This window comes from Plasmodium fragile (assembly GCF_000956335.1).
Source record: "Plasmodium fragile strain nilgiri unplaced genomic scaffold supercont1.3, whole genome shotgun sequence".
Classification (NCBI taxonomy): Eukaryota; Apicomplexa; class Aconoidasida; order Haemosporida; family Plasmodiidae; genus Plasmodium; species Plasmodium fragile.
The window spans coordinates 51177-71610 of record NW_012192583.1 but is presented as its reverse complement, the minus strand read 5'-3'; the positions used below and the strand labels follow the sequence as shown (position 1 = coordinate 71610).

The window sequence follows — 20434 nt, the reverse complement described above, 5'->3', positions numbered from 1 at the left end:
GTTTCCCCGCACGCTAAGGTGGGCGCCGTATGAACTCGACGGTAGCTCGTCCAAGGACATATATACATATACACACCCGTAACACACATGTGTAACGCCTGCGCGCGCAATCATGTGCTTCCATCATGTGCGCTGCAAGTAGGCCTTCTGTGTATAGACAAAAAAAAAAAAAAAAAAAAAAAAAAAAAAAGAGGGGGCTAACACCAAAGGGTCAAGAAGACGACACTTATTTTGAACCTGCCCAGAGACAGGCACAGTCACACGGCCACACGATCGAACACTAGAACAGTCACATCGCGTTCCCGTGGGGAACACGGCAACTGAAAAAATTAAAAAAAAAAACAGGACAAGAACGGAACAAAAAGAGGGCAACACGTGGAGAGAAAAGTTCCCCTGGACGCCTTCGGCATGAAAAACAATGTACAGGCGCGCCCCCCATCACTATAACCGCAGCTGTGCATGTATTTAAAAAAAAAAAAAAATGCTATACACTCATGCGACACAGTACAGTGTTACAGAAAAAAAAAAATAAAATAAAAAAAAAAAAGGGAAATGATAATTCAAACGAGCCAACATGAAAAAGAAACCTGTGGGTAAGGAACATCGGACAATTGGAATTGACCACAGTGCATCAGTAAAGATTACATGCCCCCTGTGGACTTGACTTGTCCTCCCCCCACAGGCACAACACCCCCGGAGAGAGATGCACTGCTTCCTAACACCCATTTCGTTTTACGCACACGAATCAGTTGCATGTGCGGTTAAGCCAGTCGACCAGCAGCGTAATCGTGTCGCGACTGTTGGGCTCCCCAGGAAGAGCATGGTGGCCGTATTTTAAAATGTATACACTCAGATTCTTATACTGGTCCTCCCCCGCGGAGTCTACCACCGCCCCGTCAACGCTTTTTATCTTTTTCAAATTAAATGACTTATAGTAGCCGTGGTCAAAGGAAGTCCATATGTCCTTTTCTCCTTTCATGTCATCTTCGCAACTACCCACCGAGAATTGGCTATCATTTCTTAGTATTCGACTGGACGATTCAATGGACAAAGAAGACTTAATAAACATGGGGACGTTGTCTTCTTTCTTTTTATTCTGAATTAATGATTGCTGCTCTGGTGGGAGGTGATTACTGTTTGTAATAAAACTGGTGCTGGTATATTTGCTCACCACAATTTCGTCTTTCAGGGTGGTGGTTTTCCCGTCGATGGTAACATGACTCATCCCCTGCGTACTTGCATCAACGTGTTGTTCGCTGCCTCCATGGTGGTGTGTCACAGAGGAAGGATCGCCACTTACATCGTCTTCCCCATGGTTGTACGCATTGCCGATTAATGTAGAACCGTTAGGGGATAGGAAATCCTTCTTTTCATTAATTTCGCGGGGAAAAGCAGAATTTACCAAACGAACCCTTTCTGCATCTAACATAGATGCACTGTTTCGTCTCTCCCTCTTACTATGCAGACGCATCATTTTCCTCAAAAACTCAATAGCTCCAATGGGATCTACCAGGCAGTCATTCTTCGACTGCATCACCATTATGTCAATGTTGCTCTCTTCAATGTGTTTTAAATTCTTATAGGTTAAACAACTATCTGCTGCACTCACACATTCAGCTGCTATCCTTATGCGAAGAGGCCCACAGTACTGATAGGGATCCAGTTCTGAGTCATGTTTGATCCATGGGTACATAGCATTCCCCTCTTTTACATTAACAGGAAGGAGAGGGAAAAAGTATTTTAAAAACTTGGTAGCAGAAATGAGAAGCCTGTTACTAATTTTGCTCTTTTGCTTTCCTAAGCTAATCATTGGAGAAATGAGGATAAGAGATTTGACGTAGCTTTTCCATTCCTTGTTCAAACGAAAGATGGCCTCCATCGTTTTTAAAGCGATACATCCACCCATGGACACACCCATAAGGATAATGGGTTTTAATTCATTTTTTTCTTTCCATTCTTCAATAAAAATTTCCAATGCTTGAAGTGTGTCCTCTATGAAGTTATTAAAATCTTCAATGTAGCATCGGTGGTTCTTGAAGCCCTCAGACAGTCCGTGTGACTGATTATCAATACCGAAGAAAGAAAAGCCATTTTGATTGAACTTTTCGATCCAGCTATTTTTATACGAAAGGGTTCTTACCCCACAGTTGCAGTAGTTGCATACACCACACATGGAACAGTAGTACACATTGGAGCCATAATTCACTTGAGAATCATTTTTGTTTGGTAACAGAACATTTTCATCATCGATTATGTCTTCATCACTGCTGCTATCTTCGCTGCTCTCCTCGCTACTCTCGCTGCTACCGTTCTGATCGTGATGGTGGTGCTGATGGTGATTGTTGTTCCCGCTGCTATCACTGTTCAGCTTGGTTCCCTTGGGGCATTCGCCTACATCATGGCCAGTGCTCTCCTGCGGACAAACCCCCTCTCCCCCACGGTTATCACAAATCGGCTGGCGGCCACCGTTCTCTTTGTGCCCAAAATTTAATTTATTGTTTAAGTGGTTTGCGCCTTCGTTTATGCTGGTAATGCAGGAGGAACAGGACAAAAAGGTTGTGAGTTTTTTTTCCAGATTTTTTTTTTCTCCATAATCGGAGGAGTCACAAGAAGATGAAGCTCCCCCAGAGGCGTTAGCATCTCTAGGTTGACAATAATAATACAGCATGTTGTTCGTGTCGTTTATAAATTTCATGTCCTTTGTCCAATTGGTTTGTAGAATTTTGTTAAATGAGCATCCCACTGTGCTTCCATCATCTGCAAGGTCGTTGGACAAGCCTCTTCTTTTTTTTTTTTTTTTTTTTTTTTTTTCCTTTGTTTTTTTTTTTTCCTCCTTCATTTTTTGCATATCCTTGTTCGCGTTGTTGGCGTGCTGACATGCCTGCGCCTCGGCGTTCGTTCCAGAATTCGTTACAGCATTTGTTCCACCATTTACACCCTGATTTACCGCCTCACCCGTGTTGAGCTTTTGGTCAGCCCCGGACCCGCCGGTGACCCCCGCTTCGGCCTCTTCCCTAACAGAGCTCGTAACCTCCCCGTGTAGGTTTACAAAACTGTCGCCTCCTTCCCCATGCACAACCTTCCCGCTATCATCCTTACCCGCAGTTTTGTTAGCAGACAGAGCCGCGTCCCAACAGTTGAAATTATTCCCTTGCATAAAAGTATAATCACCGTCAATACCACAGATAGCCATTTCCCCTTTCTGTTGCTTCTCATCAACCCATGCTGGTCTACCCATAAAATTCAGATATTCATTTCTCAAGTGGGATGTTATTCCATGCAAGGCAAATACATATGCCTTGGGGTTTTCTACTCTCCAGGCATACTTTGCTATTTTTAAATTTTCCTTGTTTACAAAATAGGTGATTTCTGGGTTCCCATCATCATACGCGATGTGCCTATGTTTTGTGTCATTCTTGTCTTCACTTAGATTCGTCTTGAGCTTGTCGTTGGCAATATTATTCGTGCTGGCCTGTGCTTCCCCTGTGCCGTTGCTCTTGGGTCCAGTTACCTCATGCGGGTGGCTCGGCTCACTGGGGGAATGGTTTGCCTTGTTTTCGCCTCCATGGCTACTTATCCCCTGGAGTAACTCGGGATCCCCCACTGCATCATTCCCGTGGACCATGGATTCACTGCTTCCTGTCTTCGTTAATATGCTCTGGTTTTCTTGTTCAGACATGCCTCGGAGGGACGTTGCTAAACGGGGGAGGGACTATACACTAATCCTCAACAGTGCTAACCGGAAAGGGCTAACCTACTCGTCTGTTTCGTGCTTGCGCAGAAGGAATCCTCGTCTTAGGGTCATTAACAAACCGTTTTCTCTACACGTTGATGCTGGAAAAAGGCCTGTTGATGTCCGACCTCCGGTGAGCAGAGAAGTGGGACAACTCTCAATCGCTTCTCGTGGGGTTGTCCAAGCGCGAGCCAAAAAAAAAATACACCGATGTGCAGCTATATAACTCTGTGTGCAAATAGGCACGGCTCACACGAATGTTACGCGCGCCAAAAAAAAATTACACCGATGTGCAGCTACATAACTCTGTGTGCAACTAAGGCATGGCTCACACGAGTGTTACGCGCGCCTGTGGTGGCATTACCTTACACTCGCACGAGATGGCGCAATTCAAATGTGCGCAGAAAATGAACCTGCCATTAATCATCTCTGTATGAACGGAGGGATACCCCATGGGGAAACAAAAAAAAAAAAAAAATAGGATGCAAAGAATTGTGTGCCTAGGCATCAACCAAATGACAACACCAGAGGTTCTTTTTCCACACGGGAACCACGCGTATAACATATGTATATGCTCGGCCCGTATGTGTGCCAAGCCTTTTTTACTTTAGCATAATGAAAGGGGGTAACGCGTTGGGGGTGAGAAGTAAAAAAAGAAAAAAAATGAAACAGTTTGACTAGCCTCGAAATATTCCTATGACAAATACACTTCCAAATGGCATAGCGCAAATTGAAGTGTTTAATGAAAAGGGAGGCCAGAATTGATGAAGCTTCGTGAAAAAAAAAAAAAAAATTACCCAAAAAAGGGGGAAAAAAGGATGCAAAAATGTTAAAAAGAAAAAAGTCAGGAAAAAAAAAAGGAAGAACGGGAAAACTTTCGCTCGCTTATGCAAGCTTAAATGGGAATTAAAAAAAAAAAAAATAATAAAATAAAAATAACAAAGGTGACACCCAAACCTTACAATTTTTTAGCGCCAATTTTGAAGCGTAATTGCCGCTTCACATATTTTAAAATTTAGCCCACTTTTTTCAAAAAAGGCTCAGAAAAAAGAACGGGAAAAACGGGAAAAGAAACCCAAAAAAAAAAAAAAAAAAGAACACGTGAAAAACGGCAAAAAAGAAATAAAAAAATTAAAATAAAAGAATAGAGAAAGAATGGACAAAAAAAAAAAAGAACAAAAGAATAACATCGCATCAACAGAATGTACGGTTGTTTAGGTGGTTGCCCCAGCAAAGCATGTAAATTGAAGGTACGCTAAAAAAACACCCAATATGTTACACTTGCATGTACCTATGGATGCATTCACGGTGGCGCATACATACCACACAGGGGAAGCAAATTAAGGGGAATGGTGCCCATAAAGTAGCACAGAGAAAAATACCATTGTGTATTCTCCTTATATGCATGTGTGCAGTTGTACGTATGGCGGGGCGCGCCCCGCGGGGTAGTTCAGATTTGAACGAACGTATAGTAGTGTAGCACTGCGATCATGAGAGAGGACGTGAAGGCTATATATTTGTCTGGGTTCGTATATACATTTATGTGGGTTGCCTGTGTATAGGCAGTCCCTCCCGCTGATCATTTCAACAAACTCAGCGAGAGGGGCATCTCAATTTTAAACCACTTGGAGTAGGATGTATTTTTCAGCCTCCACACCTCCAATTGCTGCTTGTAATAGCTGTTAAACTCCTTGTTCGTGTTTTCCGCCTTCTTCTCGTAAAGGAAAGTTTCCGCGACTATCAGTTGGTGGAAAAATATTTTCCACTCGGAGTTCTTTAGCGTGTGCAGCTGCGCGTCGGAGAGGTGGAGAAAATATCAGGTGTAAAAAAAAAATAGGAGTAAACGATTTTTTAGCTAGCTGGCATATATTGGCTATTTTTTTTTTTTTTTTGTCCTTTTTGGCCTGAACAGGTCATACCAAATCTGTGAAATGCTTAAACCATTCCTCTCGCACGAATGAGGAGCATTTCTGAGAAAGAATATGAAATAGGAGTGGAACATTACAAAAAAAAAAAGTGTTTCATACATGAGGGGTTTGGCCAAATTATCGTATTTACACCCCTATACCGTGTTGTATTTCCGCTCAGACAGGTAAACAATGGCATATTGAACGATCTCGATCATGAGTACAACGTTGTCAACTTGGGCGAAACTCAATTTCGAATGTCTTTCTTTTATAAAGTCCGTCATGCAGATGATGCCTGGCAAATTGGTTTCCAACGGGTGAATTGTGTGGTGTGCGCGATGCTTGCTTGGACAGCGCAGCTCCCCACTTGGGACACACATTTCCATAAGTGCACACACTTCGTTGCGTGTTTTATCCGCGTGCTTATGATTACACTGTTCGTATCTTTTTAAGTTGTCGCCCAGTAGGGCCTTCACTAGGTCGGCCAACGCCTGCCTGGAAATCCAGGTGGCCACGTCTTCGGCTATTTAAAAGAGGGGGGAAAAAAAAAGAAACATACAAATAAGTAATGCAAGTATGACACTTCAAAGGAGCCAACGTAATGTTCGCCATGTCTGAGCAAGCGGAGAACCCCATGCCAACAGTGCAGTAGATAAAATGTGGCCATGCGAATTGCCCATTTATGTTTTAGTTGGGAAACATTTAAAGCGGATTACGGTTTGGCTTGAAATTGAAAATGCATTCCACAATTTTGCTAAGGCACATGTTGAATAGGAAGTTCTCGTGGCTCTTCTCCTCGATTTGCTCTGTGTGTAAGGGGCGGTGTGAAATGGGAGGAAGTGACTTTTGTCTTTTCTTAACCGGAAGGAGAACAACCACACGCATACACGCGTATACGCATACAGGCACAGGCAGGTAGGTGTATGTGCGTGCATCGCTCTAACCCAGGGCGCGCTTACTGAAAAAGAAACGAATCTGCTCCAGGAGCTCGTCACCCAGAAGTCCTCCTTCGCTGTCTCCATGTGGAACCACAACAGCCATGGGGGTAGTGCAGTAGCAAATAAGCTTATCCGTGAACAGGTTGGCCATCTGGTGAAGCACTGAGTTCTTCTTGTCCTCCTGGTCGTCAGCGTTGGTTAGGTTCAACTGAAACTTGAGCTCTGCACAGGTGCCAACAATATGTGTGTTCAGTGTAAAGTGGATCCTAAGCACGTGAAGATAGAGAGGCGTCTCCATGCGAATACATATGCGTGCATTTACAAATGCTTGTGTATAGGGAGACACGCATAACCACTGTTGAAGGTTCGCATGAAGGAAATGACCAACTCATATTCGACGCTCGTGTGCTTCAGCATGTTCATTTGGCACTACGTGGGAGAAGTGATGTTTTGTAAAAAAAAAAAAGGGAGAGGCAAAATTAACACATGGATGAGAGGAGAGAAAACCAAAAAGGCCAAAGGGATTGAGACAAAAAAAAAAAAAAAAAATAAAATAATTGGTCATAATTGCATATTTTGATCAAACCAACCATTTTGAGATAAGTACAAGAAAAGTCATGCAAGCTGTAGTAAGAGTTGTCCTGCTTGTCTGGAGGAGTAGTATCCTCATCCACATTCGAACCTCCCCCTATTTCTCCCTCAGGATTTTTATTATAACATTGTTCATTTTCTGTGGTTGTATTTCCTCTTCCATCTTTGTTCCTGTCATTTGCATTTCTTTCCCTTTCTTCCAAAATGTCTTTCGCTTTTTGCAAAATAGTCTGTCGAGCAGGGGATGGAGCGTGAAGTGGGGGAACATTTTTGTTCATATACATATATATATATATATTTTTGTTTAGGGAGGAGGGTACCCTTTTGAGCTCTCTGCTGGTTAGCCTCTTTATAATGTGTTCATCCATTGGGTGGCTAAAGGAGATTGTGTCTGCGGTTCGTTTGATAATTTTTCTCCCTCCTATTTTGGCGCTAACACGTGGATACCCACTTAGCAGTGCAAAAAAGTGACGCCAAAAAGTGGAGTACAGAACAGGTGTAGAAAAAGTGGCGTCTATGCTGTGTGACTGCCCCACAAAAGCAGTGACCAAATTTGAAGAACAAAAAAAAAAAAATGAGTGGAAAATCGAAGCTGACGATGCGCTTAACAATGTGGGGGTGTCCCTTTGTCTCTACTCACAGGTGTGCCATGTTATGTTCATGTGGAAATCACTTTTTCGTGTGTTGTATACGCCCTTTTTTTTTTTTTGACCGTACAGATGGGGGTAGATAGGATGGCAAATTTTTCATTCCACACATTGGGAACCTTTGAGGATAACATATTTTCGCCTCTCGCGAAGGGGTGTGCAGGTGATGTACGTACGTATGACAGCGTGATAATAACCGCGTCAGGCCATGAGGGGGCGATACCACTCGGTTGAGGCATCCCCAAACAGGGGAAATCTTTGCCAAAGGCATAATAACCACGATATAATTTCCAACGGTGGGAGGGAAAACTATTTTTTTGAAAATAGGAATAAAAGGAGTTTATTTGTGTCATCCAGAAAAAAAAATGACAATAATTTTCCACTACTGCACAAATTCAAAGGTACAACTTTGGCGTTCAAAATTGTACATAGTATATGGTGCGCAATAAATGAGCCCCATTTTGACCCCCCGCGGGGTATCACAAAAAGGGAGAAAAAAAAAAAAAAAAAAAAAAAAACTTACCAAGTGACATGAACAGATTGGCAAAAAAAAATGCCACTTGAAAATCGCCCCATCCCCCTGATAAAGAAGTAACCGTCACAACATTATATAAAGAGAATTTTTTTTCCAACCGAAGCGTCACCAACATTATACTTAACCTCTTCACAAATGCAAGTGGTAAAAAAAAAGTACCATCCTTTTACTTTATTTCTTTCTCTACCGTTTTTTTTTTTTTTTGACAGTAAAGAAAAAGAAGGTGTGCCTTTTTTATGCATATTTATTTTCCCTTCTCTTTCTTTCCCTCTGCAAGTGTGAAGGCTCACATTTATTTGGGTGGCCATTCCAAAGCAGTCGCTACTGATTTAAACAAACCAAAGAGCGTCCCTCGTGCGTAGTTATACAATTATACGTGTACAAACACGATGCATAACTTGCGCACGTAGTGTGGTGCTCACCTCCATCAGCGCCCGCTAAGGAATTAACACAAATAATAAACACCCTGAACCCCATTTCACTGGTTAAACTACACTCAGCGATTTAATACGTTTCATACGCATAAAATTATATCGTTATTTTATTTTAACCTAAAAAGAAAATCTTCTCCCTTCGTTGCTCTGTTGCTGAAACGTTTTGTCCCTCGGCCTTCCACTTTTTCCCTCCTGTTAGTTTTTTTCATTAAGGCTATTTAGGAGTGGGAATGGTTTGGTGTGGTCCGTGTTTGGATAAGCGCGTAGGTGGAGAAACAACGGAGGGGGCTTGTTTTGATTTTCCCCCTTCATATTCCCGGCATTTTCAACGCCCCCTCGGGGCACCTTCTTGTTAAGTCATGCTGATTTTGCCGTAACAAAACGGAGGGGTACACCAAAGGAAAAAAGAAAAAAAAAGAAAAGAAAAGAAATGGGTGTGGTGTAGAGCGTCGCGTGGGGTCAAAGTTGTTAGCATATACTTTTTACATACAATACAAATACGGATCGACGATGGGCCGTGCCAATTGAGCAGGCGCAGTGGTGTGAAGGTTACTCATATGAGACAATGAAATAATCTGAAACCTGTTTTCATTAGACCGTCCTCTCCAGACACACTCCCCCCATCTGGTTCAGAGTAGTTCCATAAAGGTGGTATGTATTTGCTGCCATCGTTTTGAGGAGGCAAGATGTGTTTAACCAACCGAAGTATATTACGCTTCGGTGTGTACAGAAATATTTTGATCATATTTTTTTTAATAGGCCTGTTTGGTCTGTTGTTCTAATGGGTGAGGAGTAAATGTGTCCGTTGCACGTGAATAAAGGGATGTACCTTTTCTTTGCTTATATATTGGTCCATATTCACATCCCCCCATTAGCAACGCGTAAAAGGGTGAAATTATTGGCTCGAATGAATTATATTGGGAAAGCTATTTTATTTCTGCATCAGGTAGCTAAATGGGAAAAAAAAAAAAAAAAAAAAAAAAAAGCGTTGCAACAAAAGTGCGCTGTACAATAAACACACACACATGCCACCTGTCTGAATGGCATCTCTACCCAGTCCCAGATTTTTTGTAGTCCCTTTTTTAAAAAATTGTTAAAGTGTAAAAAGCGTTTCTGTCAGATGGAATACGCGCCAATGCCAATGTTGAAGAGGCAAAAAAAAAACAAACAAAAAAATTCAAGTGGGAAAAGTGAGATAGAGGATGTACCAATTGCGTCCCATTTCCGTAAGAGCACATTATGGTACGTTAAAATCGCAGCAATATAATGCGTGCGTGCAGATGGGTGTAAAGGGAAAAAAAAAAACACATGGCTAAAACTCACCCCCTTTTTTTTTCCCTTTGTGACAAACAAAAAAAAAAAAAAAAAAAAAATAGCTAGCTGCTCCTCATAACATTGTTATTTTAATTTGATGAATCACGTCGGTGGTCGCACACAAGTTGCAGCAACTTTGGGCATCGCGTAGACATTAAATTGGTATGCCATTTGTTTGCAACACAAATTGGCACCTTGCAAAGTGGGTTTACCCTCTTGTGTGCCTCAAGGGGGGGTATAACAAACCAACCCCGATTTGAGGTGAACTCATTTTTTTTTATTTTTTTTTGTCGTATTTGCTCTTTTGAAAACTGGGCCACCATCCTGACAAGCGCAGCGAAACAAAAAAATCAGGAGAAGAGTATATAAAAAAAAAAAAAAAAAATCTCAAATCTATATAAAAACGCTAGCGGTGAAAACTCTCACCCCACCCCCCTTCTAACGTGTAGAAAAAAAAAAAAAAAAAAAAGTCCAATGGGTAACTTAATGATATTCTTCCGGAAGAAGATGACAAAGAGCATCACGCTGGAGGACCTGGTTTCCATGATAAAGGAATGCACTTATGTAGTAGCCCTAACAGGTTCAGGCACCTCCGCCGAAAGTAACGTCCCCAGTTTCCGTGGCGCCAACAGTTCCATATGGACTAAATATGACCCAAAAATATATGGTACCATTTGGGGGTTCTGGAAATCACCAGAAAAAATTTGGGAAGTCATTAGAGATATCTCATCAGATTATGAAGTCGAATTGAATCCAGGACATACGGCTTTGTCCACATTAGAAAATCTAGGATACTTAAAAACAGTGATTACACAAAACATTGATGGGCTCCATGAGGAGAGTGGAAATTCGCGAGTTATTCCTTTGCATGGAAGTGTTTTTGAAGCTCGCTGCTGTACATGCAGGGAGACAATTCAATTGAATAAAATTATGCTACAAAAAACTTCTCACTTTATGCACCAGCTACCTCCAGAGTGTCCTTGTGGAGGAATATTTAAACCTAACGTCGTTCTTTTTGGCGAAGTCATTCCCAAGGCCCTTTTGAAACAAGCCCACAAGGAGATAAAGCAATGTGACCTTCTTTTGGTTATCGGCACTTCATCCTCCGTGTCCACCGCCACCAACTTGTGTTACTATGCTCATAAGAAGAAGAAAAAAATTGTAGAGGTTAATATAGCCGATACGTACATCACGAACCGCTTGTCCGACTACCACGTGCGCGCCAAGTTCAGCGAGTTGCTGGCTGTCTCCGACCTCCTCAAGGGGCAGCAGGCCGCGCAGGGGGGTGGATCGCCTGATCGGGAAGCGGATAATGGGGAAAGCGACTGATCGGTGATGCGGCGCGACGCTCCAGTTCTCCCCCCTCACCTCTTCGCACTTTTTACGTCATCCCGCTCGTTATGTCGCCCCGCTCGTTGCGTCACCCGACTTGTTTCCGCTAACCTCGCCAAACTTGCCCCGCAAGTACAAAAACGCCGAGCGCACCTGCTCGTCCGTAGGGGCATCGGAGTACTTGTTCACGCAGCGGAAGAAGGAGCAAAGCACATCGAGCGCAGTCTGCAGACCATCGTACCAGCACTTCCACCCCTCATAGTCCGTAGCAATATCTGGCTCCTCCAAGTACATATAAATATTTTTCTCGTCCACTGGCCTGTTAAGCTTCTTAAGCACATGCACCACGTCCCCCGCCTTTTTCACCACGTACCCAATTAAAACGAACAGGAGAAGCGTGCCCCTCTTGGAGAGAATATTTTTTTGAAACTGCTGATTCATGAGATTGATCAGCTTCATTTCTTCATTGTCCACATTTTTTACCAAGTGGGTTAGGTACTCGATGATGTTTTGAAGTGCCTCCTTGAATGGCTTGAATTCGTTTTGCTTGTACACGAGGTAAAGGCAGTCGACCAGGTGCACGGCGTTGTGGGCCAGGTGGACCGCACCTGGACCCTCCTCGTCAAGTCTCTGCGTACCTCCCGAAGGCACCCCCAGCTGAGCATGCACATACTCCACGGCGGCGCCACGGTCACAAGCCGCAGCAATCTCATCACAGAGGAAGCTACACTTCTCCTGAATAATCATCTTTATAGTTTCCACTCTCTTCATCCTTTGTGCATGATCCTCTTGTGTGTTTTGTAGAATCTTCATTTTTTCTTCATTCATCTTTTGAATCCTCAAGTGTTCCATTTTTGTTTCTTCTCGCCCCCTGTTGATTATCTGCGCTTCAAGCTCCTTCTGTTGTTGCTCTTGTAACAACTTTTTTGCCACTATTTTTTTTTTTTCAATTTCATAATTCTCTTTAAAAATGGTTAGTTCCTCTTCGTAAATGTTATAAAGCAGATCATACCTCTCCAGGAGGGTGTCCACATTTTTAATCATTTTTTCTCCATAGGTCCTCTTAGATTCGTCCTTTTCGTTCCTTCGAATACGGATGCGAGTTATTATTGGCTGTAGCTTTTTCAACTTTTCCTCCAACTCGTGGTAGAGGCTGAGCTTGTTGAATACGTTTTCTTCCTTTGCGTTCAGCAGCTCGGTGCATATGTTTTTTATTTCCTCCAGGGAGCCGGAGGCCGTCTGGAAGTCCGTCATTTGGACGTAAGTGGGCGGCAACGGGGGCGGCGTGGCAACTGCGGCGGAGCGGCGCCCCCCTTTTTGTTCGCTTAAACCCTAAGGGTGTGTCAAGGTCTCCCGCCTCAGCAAAGTTTTAAGACCATGCGGGTGGAAAAGTGGGAAATGTAGGGAAAAAAAAAAAAAAATAAAATAATGATAATAAAAATGGTAAAGAAATTAATGACCAAACAAATTGGAGTAGACCCACTCGTGCCGAGCTCCACCCAGGAGATGCCGTTCCCTTTTTTTCCCTCTCAAAGGATGACCAGTTGCTCAGAGGATACATCTAGCAGATTAGCTATTAGCCATTTTTCCAACTCGCCAAATGCGCAAAGTAAAAAAAAAAAAAAAAAGTGCGGCAATTTATCGGGGAAGGAAAAAAAAAAAAAAAAAAAAAAAAAGGGGGGCAATTTATCGGGGAAGGAAAAAAAAAAAAAAAAAAAAAAAGCGCAAAGGAAAAACGCCCCCATGTGGGTTTGGCGACCACCCACACCTGTTTTGTCAAAAAAGAAAAAAAAAAAAAAAAAGTTGCTGAAATATTATAATTTCCATTATACAACTAAGAATAGTCCTTGCCGCGTTTCACCTTTTCACCTTTTCAACGTCGCGTAGGTGGCGTGGAGCAGTACTCTCTCCCGCTTGCCGCTGCGCACATGTCGCGAAGGGCAGTTTAAAAACTGATAGAGTTCAGAGGTTGAAAAAAGAAAAAAAAAAAAAATAGCCAAATAGATAGACATACATATGTACACACTTGTTTGTGCAAATGTACATGTGTTAAACAAATCGGAAGGTGAAAACAAAAATGGAAACTCCCGCAACGGCGTGGCCTCTTCGATGGGCACTTGCTTCTTCGCGTTCAGCTAGCTTGGCCTCTCTTCCCATAGGGGCCGTGCCATTTTCATGACAATTTTCCGTCATGCCATTTCCTGGTGCTCCATTTCCCGCTGCGCCCTTTCCAGAAGGGTGAGCTTCCTTTCCTCTCGGTTGCTGCGGGGGAAAAGGTGAAAAAAAAAAAAAAAAAAAGGGGGGCGAGCATGTGGGGGGCAACTCTGCTGGCTGCTCTCCTGGCAACTCTCCTGGTCCACCGTGCATCACCTCACTTCACCACTTCTAAATAAAAACTTACAATTTGTAATCGTAGAGGAGCTGGAAGGCACCCGTGCCGATGGGTATATTCTTCCCCACAATGATGCTCTCGCTGATGTTGTTTATTTCGTCTTTATTTTTAAAGAAGGAGGAAACGAAAAGGTGTTCGTTGGTCTCTTCGAAGGACGCAAGCATGAGCGTGCTGTGTCTGGCCTTCTGAATGCCGAAGCGGTTTATCCCAAGGATATCTCCCCTGTGGGGTGGAAAAGTGTGACGTGAACAGTCGACAGGAAGGAAAACGGGGTGGTGCAATACGTACATGAATTATCCCGCGTGACGACAACACACACACGCGTCAGCCAGACTTACGTGAAGGCCATGATGTCCGCCAGCAGCATGATGTGCCTGATATCAATATCTATGCTATACGCCTCGACGCACTTTTTTATTTCATTGATGATGGTCACTCTTGCAGCTTCAATACCCAACACTTGAAAAACATTAATCACGTGATTCGAAATGATATGCTTAAAGTCTACTCCTTCCAATCCCAGGACGTAGTTGAGCGAATTTCCCTCCACAAGGATCGAGTAAATAATTTTTTTTTTTTTTTTTTTTTTTTTTGTGTGCATTCCAAGCCATTGCCTGCACTGTACAGGTTACCATCATCATCGTAAAAATCAATTTGCTCATGCCGTATTTTATTTATTTCCAATTCTTCTAAATTTAATGTGTCCACATTGATCGTGTCTAAATTGATAATCGATTCTTCTTCCCCTTCTGGGTTGTCCTTTTTTAACATTTCTTCTTTTATTTGTGTTTTAAAGGCTTCCATAATGTTTCTGAGTTTCGCCTCATTGGTGCTTTTCTTTTCAGGGCATTCCTGCGGGGTGGCTTCTTCTTCTCCTTTGGTTTGGTCAGCGTCGTCGCCATGGACGGTAGGGGGTTGCTTGTCGTTGGGTCTTCCCTGCTGGGGTTCACCCGTTACGTCAACTTCTTCACTCGACACGTCGACCTCCTCGTCTGATATGTGCCCATCCGACACGTCGACCTCCACCTCCTCCTTCTTAATGATACAGCGCTTTATATCCTTGTCGCCATGAATCAGGAGATCCAGCAGCCCCTTCTTCAGAGACTCGATTTGAAAAAACAAAAACTCGTCGTTCTTCAACGACAAGTGTAGCTTGTACGCATTCACCACCTCCACAACAATCTTATTAATTTTTATCCTGTTAATGTGACTTTGCCTCATTATTATATCCTTAATGGTGTAGGCATTTATGTTTAAGAATAGGTTATGAATGAGCTCCTCGTTGAACTTTACTGATAAGAAGATCCCCCGAGAGGTGTAATCTTCCTTTATGTACAGACAGATATCCCTGATGGTGGTTTTTTCCAATTTTGATTTCATCATTAGGGCAAAGTTGTAGTTGTCCTTCACCTGCAGGGGAATATTCAGTATAGGGGTCTGTATATTGCTCGACGCGTTTATAATTTCTTTTATTCGCGGCACACCCAGGGTCACGTTCATGCTGGCCACTCCTGCGGGGGGGGGGGGGGGAAACAAAAGTAAAATTTAAGCGGTGCATAATTTAAGCGGTGTAAAAGTGAAGCCGCGCATGACGCACACATGGTGAAGGGGTAGCGACCTCGCCGCTACCCCATGATAACACCCCTCTCATCCCTCCACTCTGCCCACCTGCAAAGTGAAACGTCTTGAGGGTCATCTGCGTGCCGGGCTCCCCAATGGACTGGGCCGAAATGGACCCCACGGCGTCCCCCGGAGCAGAAATGTACTTAAAGTACTTGGAGACATTAAAAAAAATGAACAAATACAATTGCTTCAAGTTAATAAATGGGTAATCGTAAAACAGGTAGCGAAAAGATGGTTCATACGTTTCTGTACAAACAAAGTTGAAGTAATCACTTCGTTTCATCAAGTCAACCCCTTTCTTATATTTAAAAAATTTATATACATTAATCGCCTTCACAAGTAACCACTTTTTAATTTCCTTCATGTAGATATTCATTGTCTTGGTCCTTTCCTGGTGAGTGGGACTTTCTCGTTGAGACAATTTTGTATGAACATATATGTTAGTTGGCATGAGCTCTGGTAGGTAGTTCATAAGAAAGTTTGTCCACTGCACAACTTCATATGGGAGTAGAATGTAATGTTGCTTCTTCTTTTCAATGTACTCAAATACACTTACAAATGCGATTATGTTTTTTATCATTTGCCTGTACAATTTGCTTTCATATAGCTTGGCACTTTCGTCCTTGTCGCGGCTTCCATTCGTCCCGCTATGCGATTGTGCATATCTTTTCTTCCTCCTGTTGGGGAGACAAGTTTGCACATCTGCAGTAGTGGAGTCTCCACCAACAACATCTCTCACGTTGGTCGCCACCTGACATTGCCCCTTACTCCTGCGACACTTTTCCCTCTCAGATCTATACACTGTGTTAACAATTTCAATCTTCTTGACCACATTTTTGCTCATCTGGCTGTACATGCTTCGTACGAGTTTCTTTTCCGACTCGCTCAGGCAGACCTGATTCTTCTCCATGAGTTTTTTTATCTCCACCACGTTACGGTAATCATTTACGAACCGTGAAATGGACTCATGTTGGCGTGGCGGCAGGACGCAGTTGTTTTGCGCCGTCGCCTCGTCGTCCTCCTCCTGCTGCTGCTCCTCCGCTGCTTGACTTCGGTTAGCATGTCGCTGCGGCGTTTCCATGACCATGTTGACAAATTGCTGGTCATGGGACAGGGGGATGAAGGGCGCCGCATCCGGGGCACTCATTTGAGAGACGACCCTGTTGACGATGGACGAAATGGGGGAGGGTGAAAACGGGGCAGGGGGTACTGCAATGCTGGACAAAGGAGGGGAGAGCTTGCCATAGGACAAGAGAATATTGCTCGACGAAATGGAAGTGATGTGGTCAAATATTTTTTCAAACTGATGAGCATAAGAATTATTGTTGTCGACATAAGATGGGTTCAGTGCATCATCCCCGTAAATAAATTGTACAATTTGTTTATCACAAGAACGAACAGAGTAATCGTAGTGAATTGATAAATCTTCCAGAGCTTTCATGAGTCTCCTTTGCATATACCCCGTTTCAGCAGTCTTCACAGCTGTGTCCACAAGTCCTTCTCTTCCGGACATGGTATGAAAGAAAAACTCCGTTGGGTTCAGACCCGTGTAGAACGAGTTTTGCACGAAGCCTCTACTTTCAGAGTCCTTGCAGTGAAAATTAAAATGAGGGAGAGTCCTATTAATGAATCCATTTTTGATCCTCTGACCCGTAACGTTCTGTTGCCCCACACAGGCAATCATTTGAGCAATGTTGATAAGAGCTCCCTTGGCTCCAGAGTTAAACATGATAAGAGGTTTGTTCAAATGATGTAAATATTTATTACAAGTCTTCCCTGCATCGTTCCTCAAATCATCTAACGTATTTTTTACTTTTATTTCTAGCGTTTCTTCTAAAGTACATCCTGGTTGTATTTGCATTTTTTTTTCATTATAAAGAGCGATTTCTTTATTAACTTTTTCATAACCTTCTTGGAGCAAATCCTTTTTCTTCTGAATGAGCGTCTCAGATGGAGTTACATCATCAATGCCTATGGTCATTCCTTTGTTGGAGAAATATCTGCTGGTCAGTTTTGAAAAACGGTTCATAACTTTTAGCGCAATATAGGAAGAGTTGTGATGGATGAGGTAGTAGAATAGGCCATACTTGGAAGACCCTAAAACTTTCTTTCCTAACGAGCCACAAATCAATTCTGACTTATAAAAACAAACATAAGAATCATTCAAACACATATATTTTAAATCTCCATTCTTTGTTGAGTATTCTCTTTCTTTCATTTCAAAATTAATAATTGTGTTTTCCTTTCTGTTTGGCTTTATGAGGACACTTATTAATTGCTTTCCGGTCCACAGTTCCTTCGGTTTCAGAATCGCTGGCACAGGCAATTCTATATCTACCTTTGCATCTGAAAAATAGGAGCAAAGTAAACAAAAGGAGTCTCGATCCAGGAAGGTATCTTTATTTGTGATGACGTAGGAGGCGGAAAGGAAGTCCTGCGTTAAAGCAATCATCACCTCTCCATTCTTTGGCGTTATCAAATTATGTTTTACATTCATAAGGTATAAAGCTTCTGCTCTTGCTTCTTCCGTTTGTGGGACATGTAAATTCATTTCGTCTCCGTCAAAATCAGCATTGTAAGGAGAGCACACACATTCGTTGAAGCGAAAAGTTTTGTATTTCATTACTCTGGCTTTGTGACACATGATGGACATTCGGTGTAAGGAAGGCTGTCTGTTAAATAAAACAATGTCTCCATCCACTAGGTGCCTCTCTACAATATCCCCCACTTGCAAATTGTCCATGATGAATTTTTTATTCGCATACTTTAAACTTATTTTGTTAATGAAAGAGTTCCCTCTACGAGAGTCTACATGTTGCATGGTGGAAGTGGGCTGAGCGCTGCTAATGCCTTCTTCCTCCCCCCCTTGCCCGACATACCGTTTCACCACATCGATAAGGGAATAATCCCCTTGTGATGACATTCCACCACCAATTTGTAACGAATTGCCCTTGTTACACCCTTTCTTAATGACATAATTTGCCCCCGGCCAAATGTTCGTCCCGTTTTTTATAAGTCTCTTCAATCTATCCATGTTGTACCGATTGACCTTCTCGGGGTAAGTGAGTCTCATCGCAATAATTTCTGGCACGACCACCTCATCAATGGAAATATTAGGATCGGGGGATATAACTGTTCTGCTCGAGAAGTCTACCCTTTTACCAGATAAGTTACATCTGAATCGACCTTCCTTCCCCTTAAGCCTCTGACAAATTCCCCTACCAGGTTTGGAAATATTTTGAGTCGCCAACAATTGAGACACGGCAGGGGAATCACTATTAATGAATCTCGTAATTTGAAGTTGCAAAAATTCAACATTACCAAGGAACTGATTTGTTTGGTAGCCATTAGTACATTGGTTATTTATGGTGTTATTGAGTTGTGTGATTTCCGACAGAATACAAGTCAAATCATCTTCTGCTGTTCCATGTTCATCAATTATAACGGAAGGTCTAATTGTGTTTGGTGGTACCAGCAAGGCTGTTATCAGCAATTTTTCAGGATTTTCTACATTTAAAAGTTTAATATGATAAGGATTCATATTTTTGAACAAATTTAAAACGTAAAGACTATTCAAATCATCCTCTTTTATTACCATCCTTCCATTTTCCTTGGTCTTAATCACATGTTTTAATTTCATAAATTGATCTAAACTGGGTTTTATAATTTTTTTAATTACTCCTTGAGGATATCCACAACGGTAACATTTGGTCACCTTTTTGCAACTGTTCAGAATTTTTTTAAAAATATGCTTTTTAAAAAATTTATCCTCCACCGTACGTCTTTTTAAATTCGTATAAAATTCAAGCTTCTCATTGCTCAACAAAATGTGTGAACAAACTTTACAAATGCAGTACAATATGTATATTATATATTTGTAATATCCCACATGGAACAGTGGGTAGTTTAATTCAATATATCCAAAATGACCTGAACAGTTCATAAAATTTCGATTACATGTTTCACATAAGGAGTTACTTTTGTGAGCTCCTAATTTAAGGTCCAGGACTCCATAAGGGTAGGGTATGCTTGTGTTGTTTTTGTACATTTCTCTGTTTAAAATTTTCACCTCGGAACATTTTATTATTTCTTCCTTATTCATAATCCCAAATTTCAGACTTTTGATTTCCCAGTTGCTCTTCACGTCTTGCACGAATCCCTTCCGCAGGCTGCTCCGCTGAATCAGCCTTCGCAGCTCCTCCACGTCCACCGCCTTTACACGAAAATTATCCACGCCCATGTCCCTCCCCCGCAACTGCTGCACGTCCACCTCCCTCCCCCGCAACTGCTGCACGTCCACCTCCCTCCCCCGCAACTGCTGCACGTCCACCTCCCTCCCCTGCAACTGCTGCACGTCCACCGCCTTCCCCCTCATTGTGGCGACACGCGATGGACTTCTCCTGTCCCACCCCTCACGACTCACCGGAGAAGAAGGCAACCCCACAAAAACGTGTAAAGGTCTCTCTCCCTTCCCCTATCAGATTTTTCTTTTTTTTCCGAACAAGCATGACAGAAACGATGATCTTTTCTTCACTTCCCCTTCCCCCCCCACATCAGACTTCTACTCGAGGGGCATGCCAACACAATCCCCCCCCCTCGCATGAGACTTCTAGTCGAGGGGAAAGGGCAACACAACCGCCAGTTGTGCATGGAGAGTATAAGTGGTGGCTACTCGCTCTGGGGAGCTACAAACAGAATGAGCCAAAAAAAAAGGGGGGAAATTAAAAAAAAAAAAAAAAATCGCAAAAGGAATTGCAGTCCTCCGTTGTGCGATGCTTTTTAATTATCATTTTTTTTCCCTTTCCCTTTCCTTTTCCCCTTTTTTTTTTTTTTTTTTTTTTTTTTGTGCCTACACAAGTGGGTCATATATTTTGCTTATCCGTATGACCACCCCACTTTTTTTTTTTTTTTTTTTTTTTTTTCCACCTTGCCCCGGAACCATAGTTGGGAAAAAAGCCGAGCCCCTAAGTTGGCAAGCGGGGGGAACA

General features: G+C 42.6%; 5 protein-coding genes across 5 annotated transcripts; 1 reads left to right on the top strand and 4 right to left on the bottom strand.

Moving 5' to 3' along the window:
• Positions 1 to 745: 745 nt before the first annotated feature.
• On the bottom strand, positions 746 to 3679 carry AK88_00335 (uncharacterized protein; the record flags this gene model as incomplete). Its single annotated transcript, XM_012477986.1, has 1 exon — positions 746 to 3679. The coding sequence occupies one exon, from the start codon at positions 3677 to 3679 to the stop codon at positions 746 to 748; it is 2934 nt and encodes a 977-aa protein (XP_012333409.1).
• Positions 3680 to 5312: 1633 nt separating this feature from the next.
• AK88_00334 (uncharacterized protein) lies at positions 5313 to 7537 on the bottom strand (the record flags this gene model as incomplete). Its single annotated transcript, XM_012477985.1, has 9 exons — positions 5313 to 5522; positions 5653 to 5703; positions 5802 to 5935; positions 6074 to 6163; positions 6357 to 6446; positions 6600 to 6800; positions 6932 to 7007; positions 7169 to 7399; positions 7490 to 7537. The coding sequence occupies 9 exons, from the start codon at positions 7535 to 7537 to the stop codon at positions 5313 to 5315; spliced, it is 1131 nt and encodes a 376-aa protein (XP_012333408.1).
• Positions 7538 to 10573: 3036 nt separating this feature from the next.
• AK88_00333 (uncharacterized protein) lies at positions 10574 to 11428 on the top strand (the record flags this gene model as incomplete). Its single annotated transcript, XM_012477984.1, has 1 exon — positions 10574 to 11428. The coding sequence occupies one exon, from the start codon at positions 10574 to 10576 to the stop codon at positions 11426 to 11428; it is 855 nt and encodes a 284-aa protein (XP_012333407.1).
• Positions 11429 to 11497: 69 nt separating this feature from the next.
• On the bottom strand, positions 11498 to 12685 carry AK88_00332 (uncharacterized protein; the record flags this gene model as incomplete). Its single annotated transcript, XM_012477983.1, has 1 exon — positions 11498 to 12685. One exon carries the CDS (start codon positions 12683 to 12685, stop codon positions 11498 to 11500), a length of 1188 nt encoding a protein of 395 aa, XP_012333406.1.
• Positions 12686 to 13620: 935 nt separating this feature from the next.
• On the bottom strand, positions 13621 to 19821 carry AK88_00331 (DNA-directed RNA polymerase III subunit RPC1; the record flags this gene model as incomplete). The annotated part of the gene is made up of 5 exons (XM_012477982.1): positions 13621 to 13693; positions 13833 to 14045; positions 14162 to 14333; positions 14456 to 15334; positions 15492 to 19821. 5 exons carry the CDS (start codon positions 19819 to 19821, stop codon positions 13621 to 13623), a joined length of 5667 nt encoding a protein of 1888 aa, XP_012333405.1.
• Positions 19822 to 20434: the final 613 nt, after the last annotated feature.